General features: G+C 36.5%; 4 protein-coding genes across 6 annotated transcripts; all 4 read left to right on the top strand.

Annotated features, from left to right (window-relative positions):
• The first annotated feature begins 1,135 nt into the window (after window positions 1–1,135).
• LOC110751923 (uncharacterized) lies at window positions 1,136–9,080 on the top strand. 2 transcript variants are annotated; one of them, XM_021952477.2, is made up of 15 exons: window positions 1,136–1,544; window positions 1,745–1,838; window positions 2,241–2,419; window positions 3,148–3,198; window positions 3,996–4,052; window positions 4,643–4,763; window positions 5,296–5,362; window positions 5,498–5,539; window positions 6,090–6,195; window positions 6,284–6,394; window positions 7,381–7,452; window positions 7,545–7,646; window positions 7,740–7,786; window positions 8,014–8,041; window positions 8,583–9,080. In XM_021952477.2, exons 1-15 carry the CDS (start codon window positions 1,527–1,529, stop codon window positions 8,682–8,684), a joined length of 1,197 nt encoding a protein of 398 aa, XP_021808169.1. In that variant the 5' UTR covers window positions 1,136–1,526; the 3' UTR covers window positions 8,685–9,080. The 2 variants fall into 2 exon arrangements, with proteins under 2 accessions (XP_021808169.1, XP_088101750.1); XM_088245624.1 differs by lacking the exons at window positions 1,136–1,544; window positions 1,745–1,838 and adding an exon at window positions 1,905–2,051.
• Window positions 9,081–11,380: 2,300 nt separating this feature from the next.
• LOC110752009 (homeobox-leucine zipper protein ATHB-16) lies at window positions 11,381–13,193 on the top strand. The gene is made up of 3 exons (XM_021952583.2): window positions 11,381–11,996; window positions 12,134–12,501; window positions 12,601–13,193. The coding sequence occupies exons 1-3, from the start codon at window positions 11,933–11,935 to the stop codon at window positions 13,048–13,050; spliced, it is 882 nt and encodes a 293-aa protein (XP_021808275.1). The 5' UTR covers window positions 11,381–11,932; the 3' UTR covers window positions 13,051–13,193.
• A 2,847-nt stretch (window positions 13,194–16,040) lies between these two features.
• LOC110751899 (Mitochondrial ribosomal protein L27) lies at window positions 16,041–17,966 on the top strand. Of its 2 annotated transcripts, none has more exons than XM_021952439.2 (4): window positions 16,041–16,157; window positions 17,050–17,207; window positions 17,316–17,380; window positions 17,624–17,966. In XM_021952439.2, the coding sequence occupies exons 2-4, from the start codon at window positions 17,063–17,065 to the stop codon at window positions 17,690–17,692; spliced, it is 279 nt and encodes a 92-aa protein (XP_021808131.1). In that variant the 5' UTR covers window positions 16,041–16,157; window positions 17,050–17,062; the 3' UTR covers window positions 17,693–17,966. The 2 variants fall into 2 exon arrangements, with proteins under 2 accessions (XP_021808131.1, XP_021808132.1); XM_021952440.2 differs by having other exon boundaries at window positions 16,063–16,157; window positions 17,053–17,207.
• A 2,379-nt stretch (window positions 17,967–20,345) lies between these two features.
• On the top strand, window positions 20,346–21,231 carry LOC110751918 (uncharacterized). Its single transcript, XM_021952471.2, has one exon. It carries the CDS (start codon window positions 20,383–20,385, stop codon window positions 20,884–20,886), a length of 504 nt encoding a protein of 167 aa, XP_021808163.1. The 5' UTR covers window positions 20,346–20,382; the 3' UTR covers window positions 20,887–21,231.
• Window positions 21,232–23,240: the final 2,009 nt, after the last annotated feature.

Here is a 23,240-nt window from a genome sequence, read left to right as displayed (position 1 = left end):
CCAAGAACCCTTTTCACGGCACCAACACAGCCTTCACAGTATCAAACTTATTTTAAAATATTGGCATTCTCATGAAAATTACAAACTCTCCAATCACTTTTGGAGGTGTCCTCCACCTCAAGACATAATCAATTTCTGTTCTTTCTCTCAATTTATGCAATTCATTCAAAAAACACATCCCAAAACAGAACAAAACAAATTCATACCATAATAGATTCTTGAAGGTGCAGAACGCTTTCAAGTGATAAAATTCAATAAAACCAAGAGACCATTGAACCAAATAGCTGTGTTTCTTCAATTGTTTTTGGTCATAATAAAAACCTAACTCAGTGATAAAATTCAATAAACAGAAGAAAAACTTCAAAATCATTGTAGCCTGGACAAGCTTCAAGCTTCAAGCATAATATTCCTCAAGACAAACTGAGAAATATTTGTTGCACAATCCCAAAATTTTGGTTCAAAAAGTTTTTGTATAATCGAACTGAAATAACATTCTCTACATAAGCTGAAAATATTATTTGTAAAGAGAGAGAGTAAAATTTTAAATTAAACCCACAATTATGTTTCAACAAATTTATGTACAATCTCACTCAAATTTGACTAGCACCAAAAATCCCAAACCAGATATGAAATTGAAACAAGCAGAAGAAAACCCAAATAACAGATGGGTATGAAAGTAAAGGAGAAAAGCTGAGCTGGATACCTGCGACGCCATCTCTGGGTATATGGATTTCAGGAAAGCTGAGGAAAATTGAGAAATTTGTTGAAACGGAGAGGAAGAACGGTGGTCGAAAGAGGTGATGGAGAGTGAGAGATGAAGGTGGAGAACGGCGACCGAGAGAGAGAGGGTGAGGTCGCCGTCGCTGATGTGGGTTAGGGTTTCTGAGGAGGTGACAGTTGCCGTCGCCGATGTGGGTGAGAGGGAGAGACCAATGAAACGCACAAGATGCAGAAGGAGGAGAGAGGGGAATTAGGCGAGATGAGGTCGATGGTTGATGTGGATTTTCTCTGATGTTTTGCAGAAGGAAGAAGAAGAGAAGAAGACCAGAGAGAAGATGATTTGAGAGAGCTCAAGATCAGAACGACCAAAAAACAAAGTGAAGTAGGGGCGATAAGCGGGCAATAGGGAGCTTTTAGAGGGGATGTTTTTGAATGAGTTTCAAAAATAGGGACATTATTGAATAAAACATTGTTTCCGGGGACATAGCCGCCAATTTCCCAAAATTCAATCCTATGTAAAACCGAGAATCCCCTAATCCGCGGCTTTCCAAGAGTGGAAACCAAACATAACAGAACACAACACAAAGGCTTCGTAGCCGGCAGCGGCGGCACACACAAAACTCAGCCGCCACCCACTCTTCTTCATTGAATCATTGGCTCATATTACAACCTTCTCCTTCTTCTTCTTCTCTTTGCCTTTGCTTTTTACATATATTATAGTTGGTACCCTGTAAACCCATTACATTACAAGTTAAGGTTTTGGCATACAGGCTAAGGCTGCTGCAGTCATAGATAAACTTTTTCGAATGGCACTTCGTTTTGAGGTAGGGTTTTGAACTCTAGGCCAAACTTTCTCATGCCAATATATATATTTTTTATTTTGTTCTTATTTTTGCATAAGAATATGCATGAAAGATTCATAAGCTCATGAACCAATGGAGTGTTATTGTTTATGTTTTCCTTTTTTTGGGTTTTTTTTTATGTTTACTGATATGGGAAGTTGGTTTTGTGTTTTGTAATTCAGGTTTTAGGGAGGTTTAACCGTGCTCGAGCAGCTAGACTGACCCTCCCTCACTTCGTGTGTCAGACGCCTCTTTTCATGCCAGTGGGAACACAAGGTTGTTGCTTTAACTAGCCCACCAAATTCAATCTATAAATATAACTATATAGATTATCAGATTCTACCTGTCAAATATCAATGTTATTTGTTTTGGAGAACCACAAGCTCTGTTGCTAATTTGCTTTCAATTCAATTGATGTGGGATATGTGATATGTCAACTTAGGCATTGAGAGAATACATATTCTTGGGGCTAGCTTTAATTGCTCATGGGTAAGGTTGGCTGGCAGAATCGTGCAAGCGTGCACACTCATTTCACTTATATTTTATCCAATATTCTATGTGTTGATAACGTTTTCTGGGTTCATATAGATGTTCATGTGCACATGTGTAAAACCATAATGCCCTAGGCTTTGTTGTATTTAGTCATCGATGATATGGATAAGGTTTTCACGGTTTCAGGAACTATAAAAGGGTTGACAACTGAACAGCTTGAAGAGATTGGTTGCCAAATAATACTGGGGAATACATATCATTTGGCACTTCGTCCTACCTCTGAGCTTATTGATGATTTGGGAGGTCTCCACAAATTTATGAACTGGCCAAGAGCATTGCTTACTGATTCTGGTGGCTTTCAGATGGTTATTTTCCCTCAATACTGCACTATGTGCTAAATTTGATCAGATTATTGTTGTTTTTCCTTTTAAATTGTTTTCATCTCTAGGGGTTTGGTTGATGTCCTTATTGCTTGCATAGACTGCTATTTACATAATTCCACCAAACATGAATTCATATTTTCTCGTTTGGAACTATTTATGCAACAAATCCAACCAATAATTGGGCATTTTGGTGAATTTTCTTGTCCTCAATCCCTCCACCTCCTGCCCATCCATTTTACATATTGATTATCCAAGTTGTCGTAATTTGTGTATCTATGCATTCTTACTAGTTAACTTGTAATATATGTTAATAGAGTTAAGCTTTCCCTCATTTAAGTATGCCGCGTTTGTCTAGGAGGCAAGGGAACAAGTCTACTGTATCTACTGTTCCAGTGACTTGCTTTCTTACTGCATTCAATTACTAACATACTAAATGCCATATCAAATATGGTGTGCTAACGGTGATGTGGTTACTAACCAGCTTACTTTCTAATATATGCTAAGGTAGAAGTTAAAGGGGTTTTCTTTCAGAAACTTCTAGCCTAGTTTTGATAATTATTTGTTAGCTTTGATTGATGAACTCATGCTATTGACTTTGTGGTTGTTTTGTTGGTTAGTTCCTTAATGTTCCTTGCATGGACATTGTTTTTCTGGTTTAATAATAATACATCTAGTTAAATCTTAAAATTCATTTCGTTAATGTTTTTCAGGTTTCATTATTGCATTTAGCTGACATCACTGAAGAGGGTGTAACATTTCAGGTAATATCTTATTTTGGCAAAGCATATTGTTGTTTAGGTGTTGTTGAATCATTATTGTTTAGTTCACCTCATGTTGAGCTATTATTCATCACCGGATGAAGCTGTGGAAATTTTTCAACATCACAAGCAAGTTGTCTCCAATACTCTTCTTCTATGAAATAAGGGAAAAAGATTAAAGCACCAAATTTGGTTAAGTTGAAATAAAAAGTAGGAATCGATGGACATGGGAAGGCTGGAAGGGTGACGTGGCTTCATGTTTGATGTGGTGTACTGGGAGAGAAGTGAATAGAACAGAAGAGGGGATGGAGATACCCCTATGCTTAATCTGTTTTGTCCTTAATTGTTAATCAGTTGACTATTTTGTCCTCATTTTTAAGGGCCTATATGTCATACTCATAATAAACTTCCTAAAGATTTGGGTTTTAGGAAAAGAGAGAGAACTATTTTGTTCGGTCCATGATGCTATAGGGTAGTAAACAGATAAGTGTTACTTTTGGTATCATTTTGTGTTGCCAGTGAACACAATTTATCCTAAGATTATTGTTTCAAAATTTTGAAAGCTGTTGTAATCTAAGCTTTTTAAAAATTAAAAATAATTTTTCTTATATCTTTTGATCTCATGTTGACAAACATATTCGAGTGATGTCATTTCTTCTATATAGAAGTTGATGCTTTATTTATTGTCAATGCTATATAACTTTTTCATTTAGTACTTCGTTGATTCATGCTGTTTCTTTTATGACTATTGAAGAATATTGTTATTTGGGTGTTCATAAATGATTATTCTCCTACATCAGTCACCAGTTGATGGGAAGCCAATGCTCTTGACACCTGAAGAGTCAATTCAAATCCAAGTACGTACATCTATTTCATTTCGTTTTTGGTAATCTAGGGGCATTTTTTTTTCTGTTAGTTACCGAGGTCTTTGACTGGATTTGTTTGAGTTATACTATGTCATTGAGTGCCCCCTACATCAAGATGTTATAACGATGCTGATGTAGCACTGGGAGATATGGAATTATAGAAGAAAGAGAGAGAAAGGAAAGAAAAATGGAGTATCAAAGTCTGAACTCTTAAAACAAAGCCCATTATCTAGGCGAACCAAAATATAATTAAAATTTTATAAGCAATAAAAGAATACATTAAAAATATATGTGTTCAGCAAGATAATTGCATAATGGCATTCATAGGAGCAAAATATATGCTCAATGCAGAATGATTAGTTCCTTAGATCTGCACCTCTCTTTTTGTCTAAATAAAAAAGAATGACTCGTTCCAACTTTTCCTGGTCACTGTAAATTTCCATAATTTATTTGCAATATAAAGTAGTGCACTCATAGCATAGAGTAAAGCTTTCAAGATATTGAGTCCAGATGAAGCATTAATTTTCTGACCATGTGCTTCCCCTCTATCTTCCCTTCTGTACTGTCAATGACTTGTGCAGAACAGAATTGGAGCAGATATTATTATGGCCCTTGATGATGTAGTCAAAACCACCATAACTGGTCCAAGAATTGAGGAGGCCACGTATCGCACTATACGATGGATAGACAGATGTATTGAAGGTAATCTAGGATATGTAGCAGTGATTCTCACTGAAGTTTCTTGAATATATACTTCTAAGTAGATATATGTATATGTATGTATGTATGTATGTATGTGTACTGATATATAATCAACTCAAGATTTGATAAAGCCATGCTGACAATCTGCCATAAGTGCCTAGATTACGTAGAAGATCATTCCTCAGGCTTTAGAGCTTCGGCTACTGTGCACTTCTAAATTTGTTTGATTAGGTGAAAGCCTGTTTTGAAGGTCCAATAATGGTTAACTAGCGAGTTTCTTACATTTACAACATCAAGATGCCAACTGTTTCATTATGCATATGTATTGAGCTGTTCCTTCTTGCCCTAGATCCCCAAGTCATCCATAATAGTCCTATAGATTCTTTGATTGGCATATACCTTTTTCCTGTTATTAAGCTAGCTTCATTTGGCAACTTCCATGCCATTTCTTATATTCTTTTATCTTATCAGTTTTAATGCTCTTGAGTTGGCTGCTTAGCAACGTTCTTATTGCTTTGACTTTTATAAACAGCTCATAAGAGACCAAATGAGCAGAACTTATTTGGTATTGTACAAGGTGGCTTAGATCCTGTACTAAGGTGAATTTCAACTGAACGTGTATTCTTCCTGCTTTGTGTTGATTGTTTTATGCATTTTTTTTATTGTTCTTCTGCTCCTCATACTAATATCTTTGTAATAACACATTGCTTTATGTCATAACTTGTGGGGAACAGAGATATATGTGTTAGAGGCTTGGTGGATCGGAATTTACCTGGGTATGTGTTTTCTTTTCTGGCTGATTCATTCTAGATTAAACACTTAAAACACTTTATTTAACACATTAATACTTCATTTTCTAGATTTTGAAGTTAACCAGTAAAGATAGTTGTTGGGTTTCAATGTATTTTATAATAAATAGTTGCACACATGAACTGTGATGAATCACTTAGACAATAAGTGTAGCCTATGTCACAAAAACATCATAAATGTGCTCTGCATATTTAAAATTTCTGCTCATTTATATTAGTGTCTTTGAAAGCTAAAGCTTATTTCAATTTTCCCCTTTTAATAGCTGAGACAATACTGCCAATCATTTATTTTTGGTCAATAGTGTTCTAAAAGTGTGGAAGAAAGCATTTAAAACTATCCTTTTCTCCCCTGAAGGGTTAAAACTTAAAACAAGCTTTTCTCTGTATTCCTTAACTTCAAGTTTATTGATTCGTACTCTCTGCAGAATTAGCAACTTGTTTACAGTTCTAATATTCAAGGGGATTTGGAAAGTTTCCACTGAAGGAGTTCAGTTAACAAATTTTACTTCTGTGACAGCTATGCTATTGGTGGTCTTGCTGGTGGTGAAAGTAAGGATTCATTTTGGCGTGTTGTTGCACAGTGCACTGCTTCATTGCCTGAAGAGAAACCACGATATGTTATGGTGCTAGAGACTTACCATTTTAACTAATCTCCTTTAGATCTTCTTTTTATTTTTTCTCAGTCATGATATTTGCTTGCACTTCTTTCAGGGTGTTGGTTATCCACTGGATATTGTAGTTTGCAGTGCTCTAGGTGCTGACATGTATGACTGTGTTTATCCTACACGTACTGCTCGCTTTGGTACAGCTCTTGTACCCGAGGTGATGACTTCAACAATGTGATCGACACTTTTACATCTTTATTGAATATATCTATGTATGCAGGCCATTGGTTAGCATCTCAAGCAGCTAATCTTGAATCATTACATCTATGATTGTAACACTACTTTCGTTAGGATGAAAACATTTGAATGATTGTTTATTTTTTTTAGTTGCTTACGAGAGTCCCTCTCTGCGTGTATGTATTTATCATTTCTTTTTGTGTGAACTACTGTGTACTAAAGATTTTTATATGAATGGTTATATACATATGCATTAGAAATACACATGTAGTGGCCAAATTTTCTGACACTGCCTCAAAGTTACTAAATTAATCCCATTTCAAAAGAGGGTTTCTTGTATAGTTATCACTTGGAGTAATCAATTTGAAATCACTTTTCTTGCATCAAGTCCTATATTTGAACGCTTGAATGATAAAATTAGATTTCTGATAAAGCCTCATGTCCTTCTTTAGTATTCAACTTGGCACCTCTGTAAGTTCCAAAACAGTTTGCAATTAATTGTGTTATTTGATCAGGTTATTTGTTTGAACTTTGAACTTCATTTATCACTCTTGTGTCTTTTTTAATTTGAATGGGGGGAATAATTTATTATCAGATACAAATTTTGGGCTTGCTTCTTCTATCAGCTGCTAAGCTAGTTGTCCTCATTAAATTTGTTGATATACGAATGTCACAAATACGGTTGTTTCTTTTCATAGCTTCTCAATCATCTCTTTTCTTCATAGTGCTCATACTTGAAATGAGTTGGGGTTTCTTCAAATTTTCCAGTTGATGTTTCATGTTTGGATGCGCCTACTGTCGTGCAATATTTATGTGGATATAGCCAGTGCAGTTGCACTTTTATTGGGTGCCTTCATACGGTTTTTATAAAAAGGGGTCCCAATATTCTTTTTACATGTGGATGCATAATTCAACCAGAGGAAAAAGATTCCCTCTCATTTTCGGTGTGATGTTTATATATTTCAGGGAGTGCTCAAACTCAAACACAAAGCGATGGCTGATGATACCCGTCCCATTGATCCTACATGTGATTGTATTGTACGTATAAATGGACTAATTTTTAGCTTGAAATATCAATGCATAAGGTGGTGCAAGGATGTATAACTGCTTCATTCTATCTTCAAATGCAGGTCTGCAAAAATTATACTAGAGCTTACATTCATTGCCTGGTTACAAAAGATGCTATGGGATCTCAGCTTCTGTCATATCACAATTTGTATTACATGTTGAAGGTTCTAACACAAAAGTTATTAAATTATTTTCCCTATATTGTTTTCGTATATATTATATAACCAAAAATCTCTCTTTTTTCCCCTTAAATGCAGCTAAGTAGAAATCTGCACTCATCAATAATCAAGGGAAGGTTTCCAGAGTATGTTTGCCTCTGCTTTACCCTTCTCAACCTTAGTCTTGTATTGTTTGTGTGATTATGTGATATACATGCTGTTATTATTTTTGTTTTTTAACGAAGTTCTTTCCAGAAAAACATGTTATTATGGGTAACTGTAGGGACTTTATCCTGTTGACATTGCTTTTTCAAGTGATTTTCTCACTTGTTCTGGTTGTTACTCATGTAACATTTTGTTAATCTTGTTGCAGGTTTGTACGTGAATTTCTGCAAACCATGGTATTTCCTTTAGATGCCCTTCCTCCTTTTCTCTCTGTGCGTCTGAAGTTCTATTATGGCTGTGTGACCTCTCTCTTTCTCTCTCTCTGGGGTGGGGGGGAAATAAATGGTTGCGGTTGGGTGGACAGTACTGCAATCTAAATCATGCATATCCACAGTGCACCCAACTTTTAACACAATGCAATGTTCATATGAGTGATCTTAAAGGAAAAGGAGAAAACTATTATGCTATTAGAGTCTCTTTTGGTCTTCTGCTACATCTTTAAAATAAAAATGTTTGGCCACTGACAAATTTGCCTCTTATCAAAAATTACTACATTAGTAAGATCTTCTAGTTGTCTGCTGTGCCATTAGCAACTGGTACCACTGCCGCTAACAAATTTGACTGCCATCGTAAATTAGAGAGATATGTGCCTTAAATGATTCTTTCTTTCCTTTTTGCTGTTGTTTGCTTTGTAAGCTTTTCGATTCTTTAAGGAGCGACTTGGTGCAGTATCTACAACTTAGCTTTGAAATGCTTCACATTCTTATTGTCTTGTAGTTTCCGAAAGGTGATGTCCCTGAATGGGTCTGCAATGCCATGGAGGTTGCTGGAATCGATATCTCTTCCTGCTGCACTCCATTTTCATCACCCCAAGATTAGGAAATACGAATGTACACCCAACACAGGTTTGGCTTATACAAATTTTGACACAAGAGGTTGACATTGAGGAAATGTAGACTAGGTAAGGGCAACATAAATTTTTGTTGTCCTTATTTTGTATCACTAGAAATTATAGGATGATCTTATCCGCCAGTTTTGTCTCTATTGATTGATTAAACACATTGCAGCTTTAGCTGCAAGAGATAGAGTGTTATCAATTTTAGGATGATCTTATCCTCCAGTTTTATCAATTTGCTTTAGAATAGGATCCAACAAAGATTATCTTTCGATTTATGTTCCCTGTCTTCACTGCTTGTAACTTAAACAATACAAAATCAAATGCAGTTAACAAATTACTATAGCTTGTATTGTGAAATTTAAAATTCTTCTTTCGTGTACTGTTGTCTGACCCATTGACATACATACACATTATCAGGTGGATTTATTGCTCAATTTTTTATATATTTTTTTAGAATTTCATTTCAGATGTTATGTAGTGTTCTTCCGTGTCGGACATAGAGTGGAGATATATATATATATATATATATATATTTGTATATAAGTGATATTGAGGAGGGGAGAATCGAACTTAGGACCTCAAGCATAGGTAAATGCTCTTAACTACTTGAGCTACAAGCCTCTTGCAAAGTAGAGATATTTAAAACACAATAAGGGCAGACTTCATATAAATTCTAGATTGAGTTTTGCTAACTTGACTCTGTGGCATGTACAAATTGTGAAATGTTGAAATCCAACATTGAAGTTCAAAATAGTGCAAGCACATTTCAATCCTAGCCTACCCTTTGTAGTCTTTATCCAAACCTTCTTTTCAAACCATCCGTACGATGATCCTATGCCCTTTCGTTTCAATAAATTACCCTTTTCTGAAACGAACGTATGAGAGCATACAAATAAAAGCTAGCTTCTCTCTAGGGTTCATGTTCCTTTCTCACTATTAACTTTGGGTTCACCGAAAGAGAAAGATAAAAGTACGAAAAAAAAGAAAAAAAAAAAGGCAAAGTTATATGCAAAGTTAGGTAAGTGGACATGAGGCATGGAGACCAAATGCCCTTCATCTCAAGACCTGTGGTAGAGTCACACAAATAGAGTCCCACAAGTAACCTGTTCTTTCTTGTTGGCATGTTAGGGCAACTCCAATCTTGCAAGGCAAACAAAACCAGACTCCTTAAAGGGAAAGGTGAGGTCTATTTGAGCCTTTGATTTTAGCTGTGAAAAAATAAAAAAAACTACCTACACTCCTACCTAAATCCATTGAAACTAAGAGATAGAATGTGATTCCATTTGCTATAAATGGGTGCCTCTATGGCCAGCAAAAGTATGAGGAACTATTTTGAGAAAGTCATAGCTGCCCTCCCCGTCGTTTGGCCTTAATTATTTTTATTTTTATTTTTATTTTAAACTATATTGAGGGATGGGTAATTCGAACACAACACAAGATCTCGGATTAACTACTTTTAACCACATGAGCTACAAGTCCCTTGCTTGTCCTTAATTTTATGAGATTTTTTTTTTTAATCCCTACACTTAAATGTAGAAATATTTTGAGCATTGGGTGTGTGCTACCATTGTTGCGTCTTTTAATGACCTTATGATACTCCTGGTTAGTTGTGAACAGTGGCGAACCCAGACTTTCGTTCATCTGGGGGCTTAAAAAAAATCCAAACGATGTATAGCCAAAAAAAAAATATTTTGGCTTAAAGTGAACTTGGTGGCTGAATTCTCCACAAAATTACAGAATGAGTGCACTTGCTGGGATCTCTATTATTCTTTTATAACATAGGGTTTTTCCTTTTAATATAAGCTTTGGGCTTAAAGTGTACGTATTTGATAGGCCATGTGGGGGCTCCACCTAAAAAGGACCTTAAAAAAATTAAAAAATATGAGTTTGGGTGGGATTGTACATCTGCAACTTTTCTGTAAGTGTGGGCAAGTACCCACAGTAGTCCTTCATTGGGTCCGCCAATGGCTGTGAATATAGAGAAGAGCTTCAAGGATGCTTAGGAACAACAAGAACAGTACTTTTAGTCCTGTTTTGAGAGTGAAAAGAACATTACCTGTGAGAGATGCGGGAGTATGAACTTTACCCCTAAATAGAACATGATTCATTCAAATTCCATATCGAATTTGAGTCCTAGGGTGACAATTTCCAACACGACTTAAAACCCACATGAAAATTAGTGGGTCAACTCGCACGATTAAATTTTCGGGTCATTGTTTGTATCACATTTATAATAGAAGTAAGACTCACTTGTATAGATGAATGTCGTTTAAAGTTCAAAGATTTGATATCAATGTGGTATGATGAGAAATGCTGTACATTGCTTGATTTCTCTCAAGAATTTATTAACGTTCTGCTCGTGTTGATGTATGACATGAATTAATAAAAGTGGTAGGACCAAATTAAATTGTTATTAACGACAATTGTTTAACATCATCAAGTGATATAAGTTATCTCTACTTATTTTACAAATTGAAAACAAAAATTAATGTACTGAAAGTCCAACTTCCCTTTGTGAAAAAAAAACAAAAAAGAAAGGGAAATGTTAACACGTGAGAAACGAGAGCCAAATATTGTTCTAAAATTTGAAGCATAGGACAAAAATAGAAAATCCTTTCTTGTCAAAGTGAAAAAAAGCAATCTTTGCAGGGTGTGAAAAAAATGGTTGAATGCAGCCTCCACTTGGGCAGAGAAAAATGTAACAAAGTGAATCCAGCTTTTTTGAGTCCCATACCGTGACTCAGTATCCTTCATCCAAAAAAGTGAAAAAGGAAAAAAGAATTGTGAGTCAAATCAGACCATTCACATCAATTCAATGTATATATTGCAGCAGAGTGTAGTAAAGCAATGCAATCTAGCTGTGGTTGAGAGCTGCTTCCATCCAGTTGCAGTAAAGCTCTCTCTCCCTCTCTCTCTCTAACTCTAGCTAGATATATATATGTTGATGATTATATAATGATTAAGTAGGAGAAAGGGTTTTTGTTTATGAGGTGTACTTGGCACTTTTTTTGTTTCTTTGAAGGGGTCTGGTTTTCTGCTACAAACCATAGTCTTTACAATTTAAAGGCAAGTGAACCTCTAGCTGTTTTGTAGCATAGTCTCACAGCATTTCCCACTTTGGTAATTCAACCCAAAAGCTTTCCTTTGAACCCTCTTTGAGAGCTTGCACAAATCTCAGAAAGATTTGAAGCAAATACATTGAAGGTTCTTGGGGGTGTTCTTTTGAATTATGAAGAGGTTCAGCAGCAGCTCAGATTCATTGGGTGTGTTGGTGTCCAATTTCCCACCAAAAGGTAAACAAAACAGAAAAAACAAATCCAACTTGGTATTTGTCAAGTTTTGGTATTTTTGTTGATGGGTTTTTATATCTCAAAGATTAGTTTAGTTCCTCAGCTGAGACTCAAATTTCTTTCACTACTTGTTAATGCAGAGGAGGAGAAGCATGGAAAGGACAACTACGGTTATAGCAAGGAGTTTCAGGCAATGTTAGATTCTTTAGACCAAGAAGACTGTGGGGAAGAAATGACAGGGAAGAAAAGGCGCTTAAGCTCAGAGCAGGTCAAGGCCTTGGAGAGAAACTTTGAGGTTGAGAACAAGTTAGAGCCAGAGAGGAAGGCCAAATTAGCTGAGGAGTTAGGCCTGCAACCAAGACAAGTAGCTATTTGGTTCCAAAACCGCCGCGCCCGGTGGAAGACTAAGCAATTGGAGAGAGACTACGGCATTCTCAAAGCTGATTATGATGGCTTAAAGCTCAACTTTGATAGTCTTGAGAGGCAGAATAAAGCTCTGGCTGAAAAGGTTCATATTGGTGAAACATTTTTTGTTTGCATCTTTTTCTAGATGGGGTCTTTTTTTTTCTCCTTTGTAATTGAGTCTGTTTCTTTGTGACAATTGCAGCTAAGGCACTTAAAAGCAAAGCTGTGCAGAGATAGTGCAGAAAGCAATGGTTCAGCTAAAGAAGAATCACCAATTTCAATGTGCAAGAGCAGTGTCATGGAGCAAAGCAGACACCAAGATTTCAGTGACAATGGAGACAATGCAGAGGTGAATTTGTTTAAGAATTTGAAATCCAAAGATGGATCATCAGATAGTGACTCAAATGGAGTTATGAAGGAAGAGAGCAATGGAAATTCTTCTCTTGGCTATAACAATGGCCATTCATCATTGTCTTCAAATTCAATGGTAAACTGGTTTCAATTATCAGACTCTAGATCAGTAGCTGGTAAAGGGTTCCAGACTCAGCCTGTGAGGATGGAAGAGCAAAGTTTGTTTAGCACAGAAGAATCCTGCAATTTCTTCTCAGTTGATCAAGCTCCCTCTCTCCATTGGTACTCTGCTGAGCAGTAAAAATAACTAGTTGGACTTTTCTAAGTTTTTTTGAATGATCTAATAAAAATGGATCTTATTGAATTTTGTAATCTAGAAGCAAGAATGTCAAAAATCTAAGCTTTGTTGGCCACATCATAAATATCATGGTATTTTCTGGTTAATTTTACGAAAAGCTAAAAGTTCCTCACAGGAGCTTGCAACTGTGTGACTGTAAAAACAAGTCACAAAGCTACAAAGCACAAACTATTTGCAATATGATGCATCATACAAGGAGGTTTTACAAACTACGCATTCAGTTGTCAATTTTTCATTTCAATATGCTTCTGCAGCTCACTAACTTTAGGATTTGACAAGAGCTTTTTAAAGTAGGAGCCAAAGCACAAAGTTGGGTCTCTATAGATATAGCTGATACTGATAGCTCCCCTCCAACCCCTTCTTTTTCTTTCTTTCTTTTTTGCAGCAGAGAAAACTTGTAGGTTCCATTTAGTGGTGTGTAAAACAGCAATATGTTCTATCTAGATGGCCCCATCTTTCAAGCTCTCTCTCTTTTTCTCTGTTTGGATTTCTGATGGGAAACTATCAACCCCCATGTGGTTGGTGAAAAAGTATTATCCTGATCAATAGCTAACACATGGAACTGCAAGACTAGTGCAACAAGAGCCCCTCTCTCTAGGTTTCTACAAGTGGTACCACTTCCTAAAGAGAGAGGAGACTTCTCAGAACATTGACAAAAATGTATTATCATTCAAGAAAATGCTAGTGAACTGCGCCCAGAATTAATTTCTAGTCGTTGGTGTATGTGAGTTTATTGTGAGTAATGATCATTTCATCGTTGATACATGTAAGCTCACTTTCCTGACCCAGATATTTAGTCCCATGTCCACTAGTCACTCTTCTTGCGTAAAAAAATCTGTACTTTTGTACAAACTCAAACCAAATGAGAGCGCATGACGGAATTTAATTTACAAGGGCCATACTCCAAGCATGCAACAAAGTTCATTGAATGGTAGATTTGATTTTCCTTTGGAGAGTAGGTTTTTCATTTCAAAAACTCATGGAGGTGGAGAATACACAAGTCGTTTTCCACTTTTGCTCTCACTTTAGGTGGGAAAGAGACAGACCAAAAAGCTGCAGCGACTCTTAGCTCCTCCTCCATGTCTCGCTCATGTCAGAGGTGGGCCCTATGCGTCATCCATCTTTGACTGTTAATGCCCTATGGAATCTAGCCAAAAGCCCTTTCCCTTCCCATATGACAGTAGTGTGTGGTGATCCCTATAAAACCACCAAAAACCTTTCCTTGATTTCTGTGCAGCTGTGACATGCAATAGAAAAGGGTCCCATGTAAATTAATCATGCAAATGGGGCACCCCACCATTGGAACAATTCGAGCCTCGTAATCCTCATTTTCACTTGCATTATCCTTTTGAAATCTTTGCTTTGAGATATAAATTGTTGCTAAATTGGTGCACTTGATGGAATTTCCAAATGCTTTATCACTAATTGAATAATGAATTCATGATTACAAGCTTTTTGTGTTCATGATTTTAGAATACACATACTTGGAAACAACTTGACGAGAATTTTGGCTTTAAAAGAGAACCGGAGAACATGTAAGTGTTTTTTTTTGTTCACGGGTATAAACTGCTTGTACTTGCAAAGAACTTGACGAGAATTTTGGTCTTGAAAGAGAGCTTAAAGGCAGATGAGTTGTGGTAATGGCAAGGAGTCCATACACTAACTTAATCTTTAAAGCCGAAGTATATCTACTTTTTTTCCAGAACAGTTAGATTATTATTTTCATTAATTTATTACTTTAGTTTAGGTAATGCCATTCAATTTCAAAAAGAACCCTATTGGTTGGGTGAAAGTTAAGGGCCTTTTCTCTGTGGGGTTGGAAGATTAATTGCTAAATTGGATGAGCTTGAAGATGTGACATGGGGTGGAAAAACTGAAAGCTTGTGATGGGGGTTAACGATAACAAAACATCAGAGGTTCCTATCTAGGGGAAATTTTTTTGTTCTGGAACATTGAGGAAGATGTCCACAACAATGAACTATGGCCACGCAGGAAGAGAAGGATGTTTTAGGAACAAAACAAGCCCTGTTGTCTTCAAGATCAAGTCATCATTAAGACTGAAAGCACTTAAAGCCTCTTTCATTTCTCTGCAATTCGTTAAGTGGTCCTCTGGTTTTTGTCCTCTGAATGAGTCTGCTGTTGAAAAACAGTGTTGCCATCTGATTCACAGTCACTACTGTCTGGGGAGATGTGCCCGTTGGAAAACCGGTGAAAAAGGAACCAGAAATTTTACTTCACTTTTGAAAAAGCTTAGCTTTCTCGAAGTTGGTGATTGAATGAAAATAAAAAGGATTATAGGCCTTCTTCCTTTTCCTTGGAAAGAAGATGTATGAATAATCATGGGTTCTAATCTATCACAAACCTGTTATAACAACAAAAAATAATAATGGGGTTTTATCAGAAGTTAGATATCAATTGTTGAATTTAAATAATAAAAAGTTGAGAAGAGCGAGAGCCAAACTCTTGTCGTGAATGTGAAGTAAATTGTTTACTTCTAAACTAACGAACTCAGAAAATGATATGCCAATAACATTCTTTTTATTTTATTTTCATATTCACTCTTATTTTCTTACCTTCTTTTATTTTTGGAAAAAGACTTCAATATTTGACCCTTTTGAATTTGTTTTTCCCTTTCAGCTCTCTCAAATGAGTTGGAATGTCAAAGAATTCAAAATTTGTTGTGAAAAAGCTGGATTCCTAAACTTCCTTTATATTTTTGTCGACCAAAAAAATCATTACATTTAGAAAATAAAACATCATTAGTATTTTTTTAAAATTGAAATTAGGACATTAAAAGTCTCCTTATCTTTTTTCCATTAAAAAAACAGTAAAAGAAAAAGAAAGTCTCTTTGATAGTATAATCATTTAGTCCAACAAACCCAACCCACCTGGGTTATGGGCCTTGGCCCATATGTACTTGCTCGCTTTACCCAATTATTTTTCAGCAGAAAAGCCCTAAACCCTCTGCAGTGACAGAGCCAGACCCCAAAACCCAGAATCATCATCTGCACGACATCGTCGACATCAGAACCTCACTTCTCATTGTTCAGGTATCATCTGCTATCTATCATTGCCATTTTTTCTATATTTTTTTCGTTTAATCTGCTCATGATTCGTGAAATTTGTTGAATAATATTGTTTACTCTATGAATCTTTGAGGGAAAATGAAGAGGCTTTCTTTAGCCTAAGCCAAAATCATGAACTGGGTCTTGCCCTTAGGAATGAAAATGCTTGAATCTCATAGCTTTTTTGGATTTTTTTCCTTGGAAACCAAAGTTTTTTTTGAATTGGGTCCAGGCTTGGTTAGAACTTTGAATGTTATCAGTAATTTGATTGCCAGTACGTAGTGACATGAATCAAAAATAAAATCAACAGGACAAGTTTACTTGCTTGTGGGGATGAGCTGAAGGTGTTTGTCTGTGTGTCTGTTTGAGTGATACAGGTTATGCCCGAGCAGAGAGTTACGTTTAACTTACTGTGTAATTGTTATAGCTAAAGAATTAGTATGAAGACAAGGATATTGCAATCATATGTCTTTTTCCTATTCCCATAGGATTAGTGTGTTAGTTAAATCGAGTGAATTTGTTAAAACTTAGGATATATTTATATATTTATTAGTTTGTTATGTCATAGAAATGCTATGCTGCTAATATTTTCTTAGAATCTAACATACCTGGATTGTATAGACAATGAGGTATAAAAACTTGTTGAATGTAGTTATGACTTGGTAATATTGTCTTCATCCTTAATGAAAGTATCAATGTTAAAACCGTGGCGTTTATTGTCTTGAGATAAATTCTTGGTTTCACCACAGTTTTCTTGGCCCTTTTTGAATAGGAAATGCCTCTCTCTCGCTCTCGCTGATATCTTTGTTGATTATATAGCATGTATTTATGGTTTCAAGCATGTTTTATAATTGGTTTTAATTTAATTCATTGTTAGAAGAAGTGAAGAAATGGCATTGGGACTAATACTAGGGTTAGGAAGGGCATTTCGTCGAAAGCGCACATCATCGCTTGACATTCTTTCCTCCAAACGTGCCCCAAGGGATTACTACAAGGGGAAGAATTGCAAGCCCATTGGTTTCCACACCCGAAAAGGTTTGCCCAATTTCCATTTTTGCAATTTTGACAAGGGTCTCAATCAAATTTTTTTAGGGTAGGAATTACTACTTGACATGATATCCAAATTGCCCAAATTTTTTGCAGCTAAGTATGTTGTGCAGCAGGAGAAATTACCTAACTATGTAGTCCCTGATTTAACTGACTTCAAGGTGAACATATTTCTTTGTTTCTTTCTTCTTCATTCTTTTGTTGCATTTAGCGTTTATAGTTTTTATCTGTAAATTAGAGGTTCCAAATGGAAATTGGAAGATGCATGCTGCGGCTCTGCTATCGCACACTTCAAACTATTCTTACTTAAATTGATGCATTTGAAGTTTTAACTAAGCAAACTACCCCTCACTCTTATAAGCATACATGTAGTTCTGAATTACTTTTCTTCTTCTTGCTTGCAGCTCAAACCGTATGTATCCCAGTGCCCCAGAGAGGTCAAGACTAGTGAGTCTGCTGAATCAATTAAATAACCAGGCTAAACGACAAGCATCAGATCTGTTCGTTTATTGTTGTAATTGCGAATTAAGTTCGTGTTCATATATTTTTGAGTAGGATGTAAGACTGAGTTGGTGAGGTTCTTGTTTGGCAGTTTCATACCTTGAACTGTGAGTTAGGATGGAAGACTGTAAGTTGATGATAAACCTTTCTTCTTGGTTTAAGCATTGCTTTATATTGACTCAACTAATAACCATAACTTCATCGGATTGGATTGCAGAATATATACTCGAGTATTATTTGAATTAATATTAACTATTGCAATTTCCCTCTACAGTTTAATTCGAAGGTACTTGACTGGAGACTCCTATAAATACTAGCTCAAAAAAAATTAAAAACAAGTTGCTGGTGCCTGGAGCTGAAGTGGGGTGCCCTATTGCATCAAGGTGAGCTGTAGCCGAGTCCATATATTTATGGACATGAATGCAGCACTCCGGTGGACTGGGGGTTTTAGAGACCCAAAATGTTTTATTGGGGATGGGTTTTTGTGCATGGGCTCTATTTTGTCCAGCCCTATGGTGGTTGTGCCTTAGATACAAACCCCATTGGGGAGACCTTGAGAAAAGTTTTAGCCACCAGCCTCGAGAGAAAACCCTAAGGTGAGAAAAGTTTCAGCCACAGACGCCCCCATTCAGGGTCAGTGGCCTTCATCCCTTTACTACTCCCCTCTACTATCTTCTCTTTCATGAACGGATTCAGGATTTCAAAATGGGTTGGGCTAAAATTTACATTCTGTAATTTGTAAGATTCCAACAAGATTTCTAATGATTTATCTTAAAGTGAACATTCACGTTCACCAAGGGATTTTCACACCACTTATGTTGCAACCGATTCTTGTTTTTTTGGGCCCAATGTCGTTCATTCTCGTTAACTTGTGTTTCCCATTGGGCCTTCCACTTTTACTCTGCAATAAAACAAAAGGTTGGCCCAATGAACCATATTTTAAAGGGCTATTTTGACCTCGATTGCTTGAATTTAGAGCAAACAGAAAGAATGACAGATATAAATAATCAAATTCTGAGGCATGCGCGTTAAGAAGAGCCCTTGCCAGTGCCAGATGCCAGCAAAGTGGTCATTTGGCTGAATAATGAATTGCAGGAATTGCAGGGACCAGCTGGGAGTGTAAAGGACAGACAAAATATACAAGTTTATTTCCCTAAAGCCAATGCCGTGAGAGAGATGAGATGAGAGCTTCTGCTTGCATTGCATGTTTATTTTTTAAAAAAAGGTGTGGATGAAGAAGAAGCATAACACACCAACGCGCTGGAAGGAATCCAATCCCACTGTCAAGGACCTGGTTTTCCGCGTGCTATTTAATGAAAGAAAAATCACTGTCATCAGATTGGTAGACCAAAAACTGATGCCCTCGCCAACACACCAACGCGCCAAACCTTGGTTGTATTTATAGCCTTGTTTGACCATTTTGTCATACTTCGGTTCACACTGTTCATATTCATTCTTGGCCCACTTTTTCAATATTATTGTCATTATTTCTAGTCTCTCAACTCTCAACCAATATGCACATGTTATATTATTTTCCGAGCAACAGCTAAGCTTTTTTTATTTTATATATATATATATATATATATATAACTTTTTTTTTCTTTTTTTGGGGGGGTTGTCAATCTGCCAAGCTGGTTTCTAGTGCTGCGTTTCCACTTGGGACTGAAGTGGACATGGAAAAAGGGATCAAAGAACCTTTGCTAGTAGCTACTATTAGCTAGGCAATATTTTTTAGTACAAGCGATTGGATGGAGTTGGAACATTTGACGACATAGATGGAGTTGGAAAAGCTCACAAAACTTGCTCAGATTACACCTTTTAATTGTACCACAAGAAAAAAGAAAACAAAACCCAACCAAAAGACCAACTAACCACTATTGTTTTGTTGATCACATTTTTAATATGTCCAAATGCACGAGAATAGATGGATTTTTCTTTCTTTTATTCTTGTGAAATTACATACAACAACCACCTCATTTGAACCCATGTGTTAGTCTTTAGGGATCACCAACCTGAACCAACCATTAAGATTAATTATAAATAACTAGCACTTATTTATTTACTTATACTATTACTGCTAATCTTTTTGCCATATACATTTCCAACATTATCATTTGGTCAATGGCATGTGTTTTGACATTTGAGTAACAAACACGAATTTTGTAATGGAAAAACAAAATTGTAAACAAGAATTTTCCTTTTCTTATAAAAAAAACAAACCATATATACGTCACGACCAACGTCCTTTTAATATACTTCCGCACATTCCCTACATCGAAACGTCGTCGTCTCCTACTTTGATCCCGTCCACGCTCGCGCTTTATCCTTTTTCCACGCCGCCCCCAGAGAGAATGCTTGGAAATTTCCACTCTTTATTTTTTATCCCCAATGGCCATTTCCACACTCAGTTATCCTCCGCACAAGCATCACAGCCACCGACTTCTAATCCCAAGTGGACCCCACACACCCTCCCATCAAATCACAGCCCTCCACTTGGTCCTCCGTATCCAACTTTTTTCAATTTCTCCAACCCGTCAAAAAAGGTATTTTAAAGAAAACCCAAAGAAGCTCGCATGAACTAACATGGAAACACACCAAACCATAATATCTCTCTATATATTTTGACACAAACAAGCCCAAACAGCAGCTCACATGACCAAAAATGGAGAAGCTGAGGAGATCATCCAAAAAAAGCAAGCCCGATATTGCCCGGTGCAAGAAGCACCCAAAGCACCAACAAACGCCCGGCGTTTGCAGCTTGTGCTTGAGAGAAAAGCTAGAACGGCTTGCTCAAAAGCTGTCAACTTATTCTGGCTCGCCACTTCTACTACGTAGAACCTTGTCTAACACTTCTCCTTCGACGACGTCGTCTTTATCTTCGTATTACTCATCCTCTTCGGGTTCTTCTTTGTCGTCTCCGGGACCGGGATATGAGCAAAAGGGCTCCATTTCTTGGTTTCTGAGTGGTGACAATAATGTGCTCACTAAAAGTAGGTCGCTGGTTAATTATTTTCCGAGGAGAATGAGAGGGAAGGAAGGCAACGAGGAGAAGAAGAAAAGTAGGTTTTGGTCGAAGTTGCTTCGTCCTAGAAGTAAGCGGAGGGAAGAGAGTTTGGTGCATTCTAGGACTGTGAGAGAGATCAGGGTGCCTAATCGGGTGTTTTGAAGGCCAAGTTGTTAATATTTTTATTATTATTATTTTTTGTAGTTGTTCTTGATATAGATTAGAGTGTACGTAGCAGATTTCTGATCACAATTTTACATCAGAAAACTGACAAAAGGAAATTAAAGATTTGTACTATTTGTGTAATACCAGTGTTTTTGTACAACTATGTATCCTGCAATCATACATACAGGTCATTTGAATCCAACTACAGGACATTAACAGTGCTTCAATTTTTATCGAAACGCTATTGTTTAGGTTTAGGATTTAAGATTTAATTCGCAGAATAAACATTGTCTTTGTACTTATTTTTGTTTATTTTATCAATAAAATATTATTATTCTTTTATCCCAAAAAACATATAACAGAAAGACGTAAGATGACTTGAATTTCAAACACTAGAAGGTTTGGGATGCTCATTTAACATTTACATATAGCAACATTCTCTTGAGAAATTTGTGTTGTGAGACGGAAGTTTATAGTTTCATAAATACATAAATCATATATACGTTCGAATGAAAATCAACTTGGTAAATGTTAATATTCACAGGACTTGCAACATAAGCATCTTATTAGTCACATAATCTGGCAAAAGATCATTTTTGTATATATTATATGACTTTAATTTTGTATTGATGCAAGTATTTTAGATCTGATTCTCCATAATATTTCTATTTTGTTGTTATGCAGTTCATATCGAAGTTGGTGAATATTGTGTTGTGTCTGCAGCATAAAGATAAGACAAATTTCATATGTAACAAAACAACAAAGAAACAAACTGGCATGACTTTTGGTTGTTAGTTCACAGAAACTCCATCCAAGAAATTTCCTCAGGTTATAAATTCAACAGTCAGCTGCCCACGGTCTTTACTCTTTAGGGTTGATTTGATCCATATTTTCCTTCTCCTTTAATAAATAAAAAAAAGCGCAAATGGAAAAGCCTTCGCGAGTAAAGCATGACCTGCGGCGGTCCAAATTCGTGGCAATTTCCAAATTCCACAGTGGGTTGTAAAGTTCAAATTGTTAAGCTGGCAGCAAGAGGACATTATTAACAAATTGTATTTAAATTTAAGGATTCCTAATAGTACTCTTACCACTCGGCAATTTCCTAATAGTACTCTTACCACTCGATCAATTGTGTGTGTGTTAGAAATTGGTGGTTTATTTTAATTTTCTTCTGTTGTTTTTTATTCGAGAATTTTTTTTGTCTTGGTCAAAACTCGAGGAAATTATTCAAGGCGGGCAAATATTGTCACATCCCGGATCGGCTCCGCCGTAGCACGATATTGTCCGCTTTGAGCCCCCCCTCTCTGGCCCTCACGGTTTTGTTTTTGGGAGCTCACTACCCCTGGGATTGCTCTGGCCCCCAACTCGCTTAACTTCGGAGTCCCTACGACTCCGAAGCCAGTGAGCTCCCAAAAGACCTCGTGCTATATGGATACGGGTGTGTACATATAAGGCACATCACCCACTCTCCATTTGTCGATGTGGGATCTCACAGATATAGAGTGTATGTATTAATGTAGACTTTGTATAACACCAATAAAAAATCGAATAAAGCAAATCATATTTTCATCTTCTGTCACATAATTGATCAATTTTAAAAAAACGAAGAAAGATCGCAGAAAGTAGAAAGAGAGAGAGAAGCCCCAACAAGGAAACATGGTGACCCTAATGATGGAGCAGATAAACTACCCATTATATACCACATGAATAAGAAAATGGATTTCCTTCCTTTTTCCTTGAAAAAGCCAAATAGTAATGATATATATATATATATATAAAAGCGCTCAAGTGTTACTTGTCGAGAGCACTTTTATATACATATCTGTATATATGTAAAAAATAATTAATAAATTGCCAGAGCTGCATGTTCCACCCAATATTCCACCATCATCCACGGTAGATTTAGTCTGTTGTTTTTTGATGAATATCTCTTATATTATTATCATGTAGGAGGATGCATGCAGTCAAGACACTGTATATATCGTCTGAGGGTGATGAATCTATGATTCTAGTATGTATTCTGGTGGGCGGCTGGCTGGTTGTTCTATTGTTGCTTCTAATTTCAGTTGATTGTTTTGATTGAAGTCAAAAAATGTTCCTTCATTTCATTCTGTGACAGCGGAAGTAAAGTCCTGGATGAATAGCGGCTGCTTGAGGTGGTCTTATAGTGAAAGCCCACTGGGTCCGCGATAATTCATTTTAATTCTTGAACACTTTGATAGATGGTTAGGCCCATCAATTGTGGGCAAACAACCTGCCTAATTGTATTTCAAATTCATTGAGAATAGGACAAGTACAAGATACATACAACAAGAATACAGCCTCACAGGAGGGTTCTCCTTTTTGCAATA

This window comes from Prunus avium, chromosome 1 (genome assembly GCF_965620075.1).
Source record: "Prunus avium chromosome 1, drPruAviu1.hap1.1, whole genome shotgun sequence".
Taxonomy (NCBI): Eukaryota; Viridiplantae; Streptophyta; class Magnoliopsida; order Rosales; family Rosaceae; genus Prunus; species Prunus avium.
Note: the sequence above shows the minus strand (reverse complement) of the source record. Positions and strands in the feature narration are given on the sequence as shown.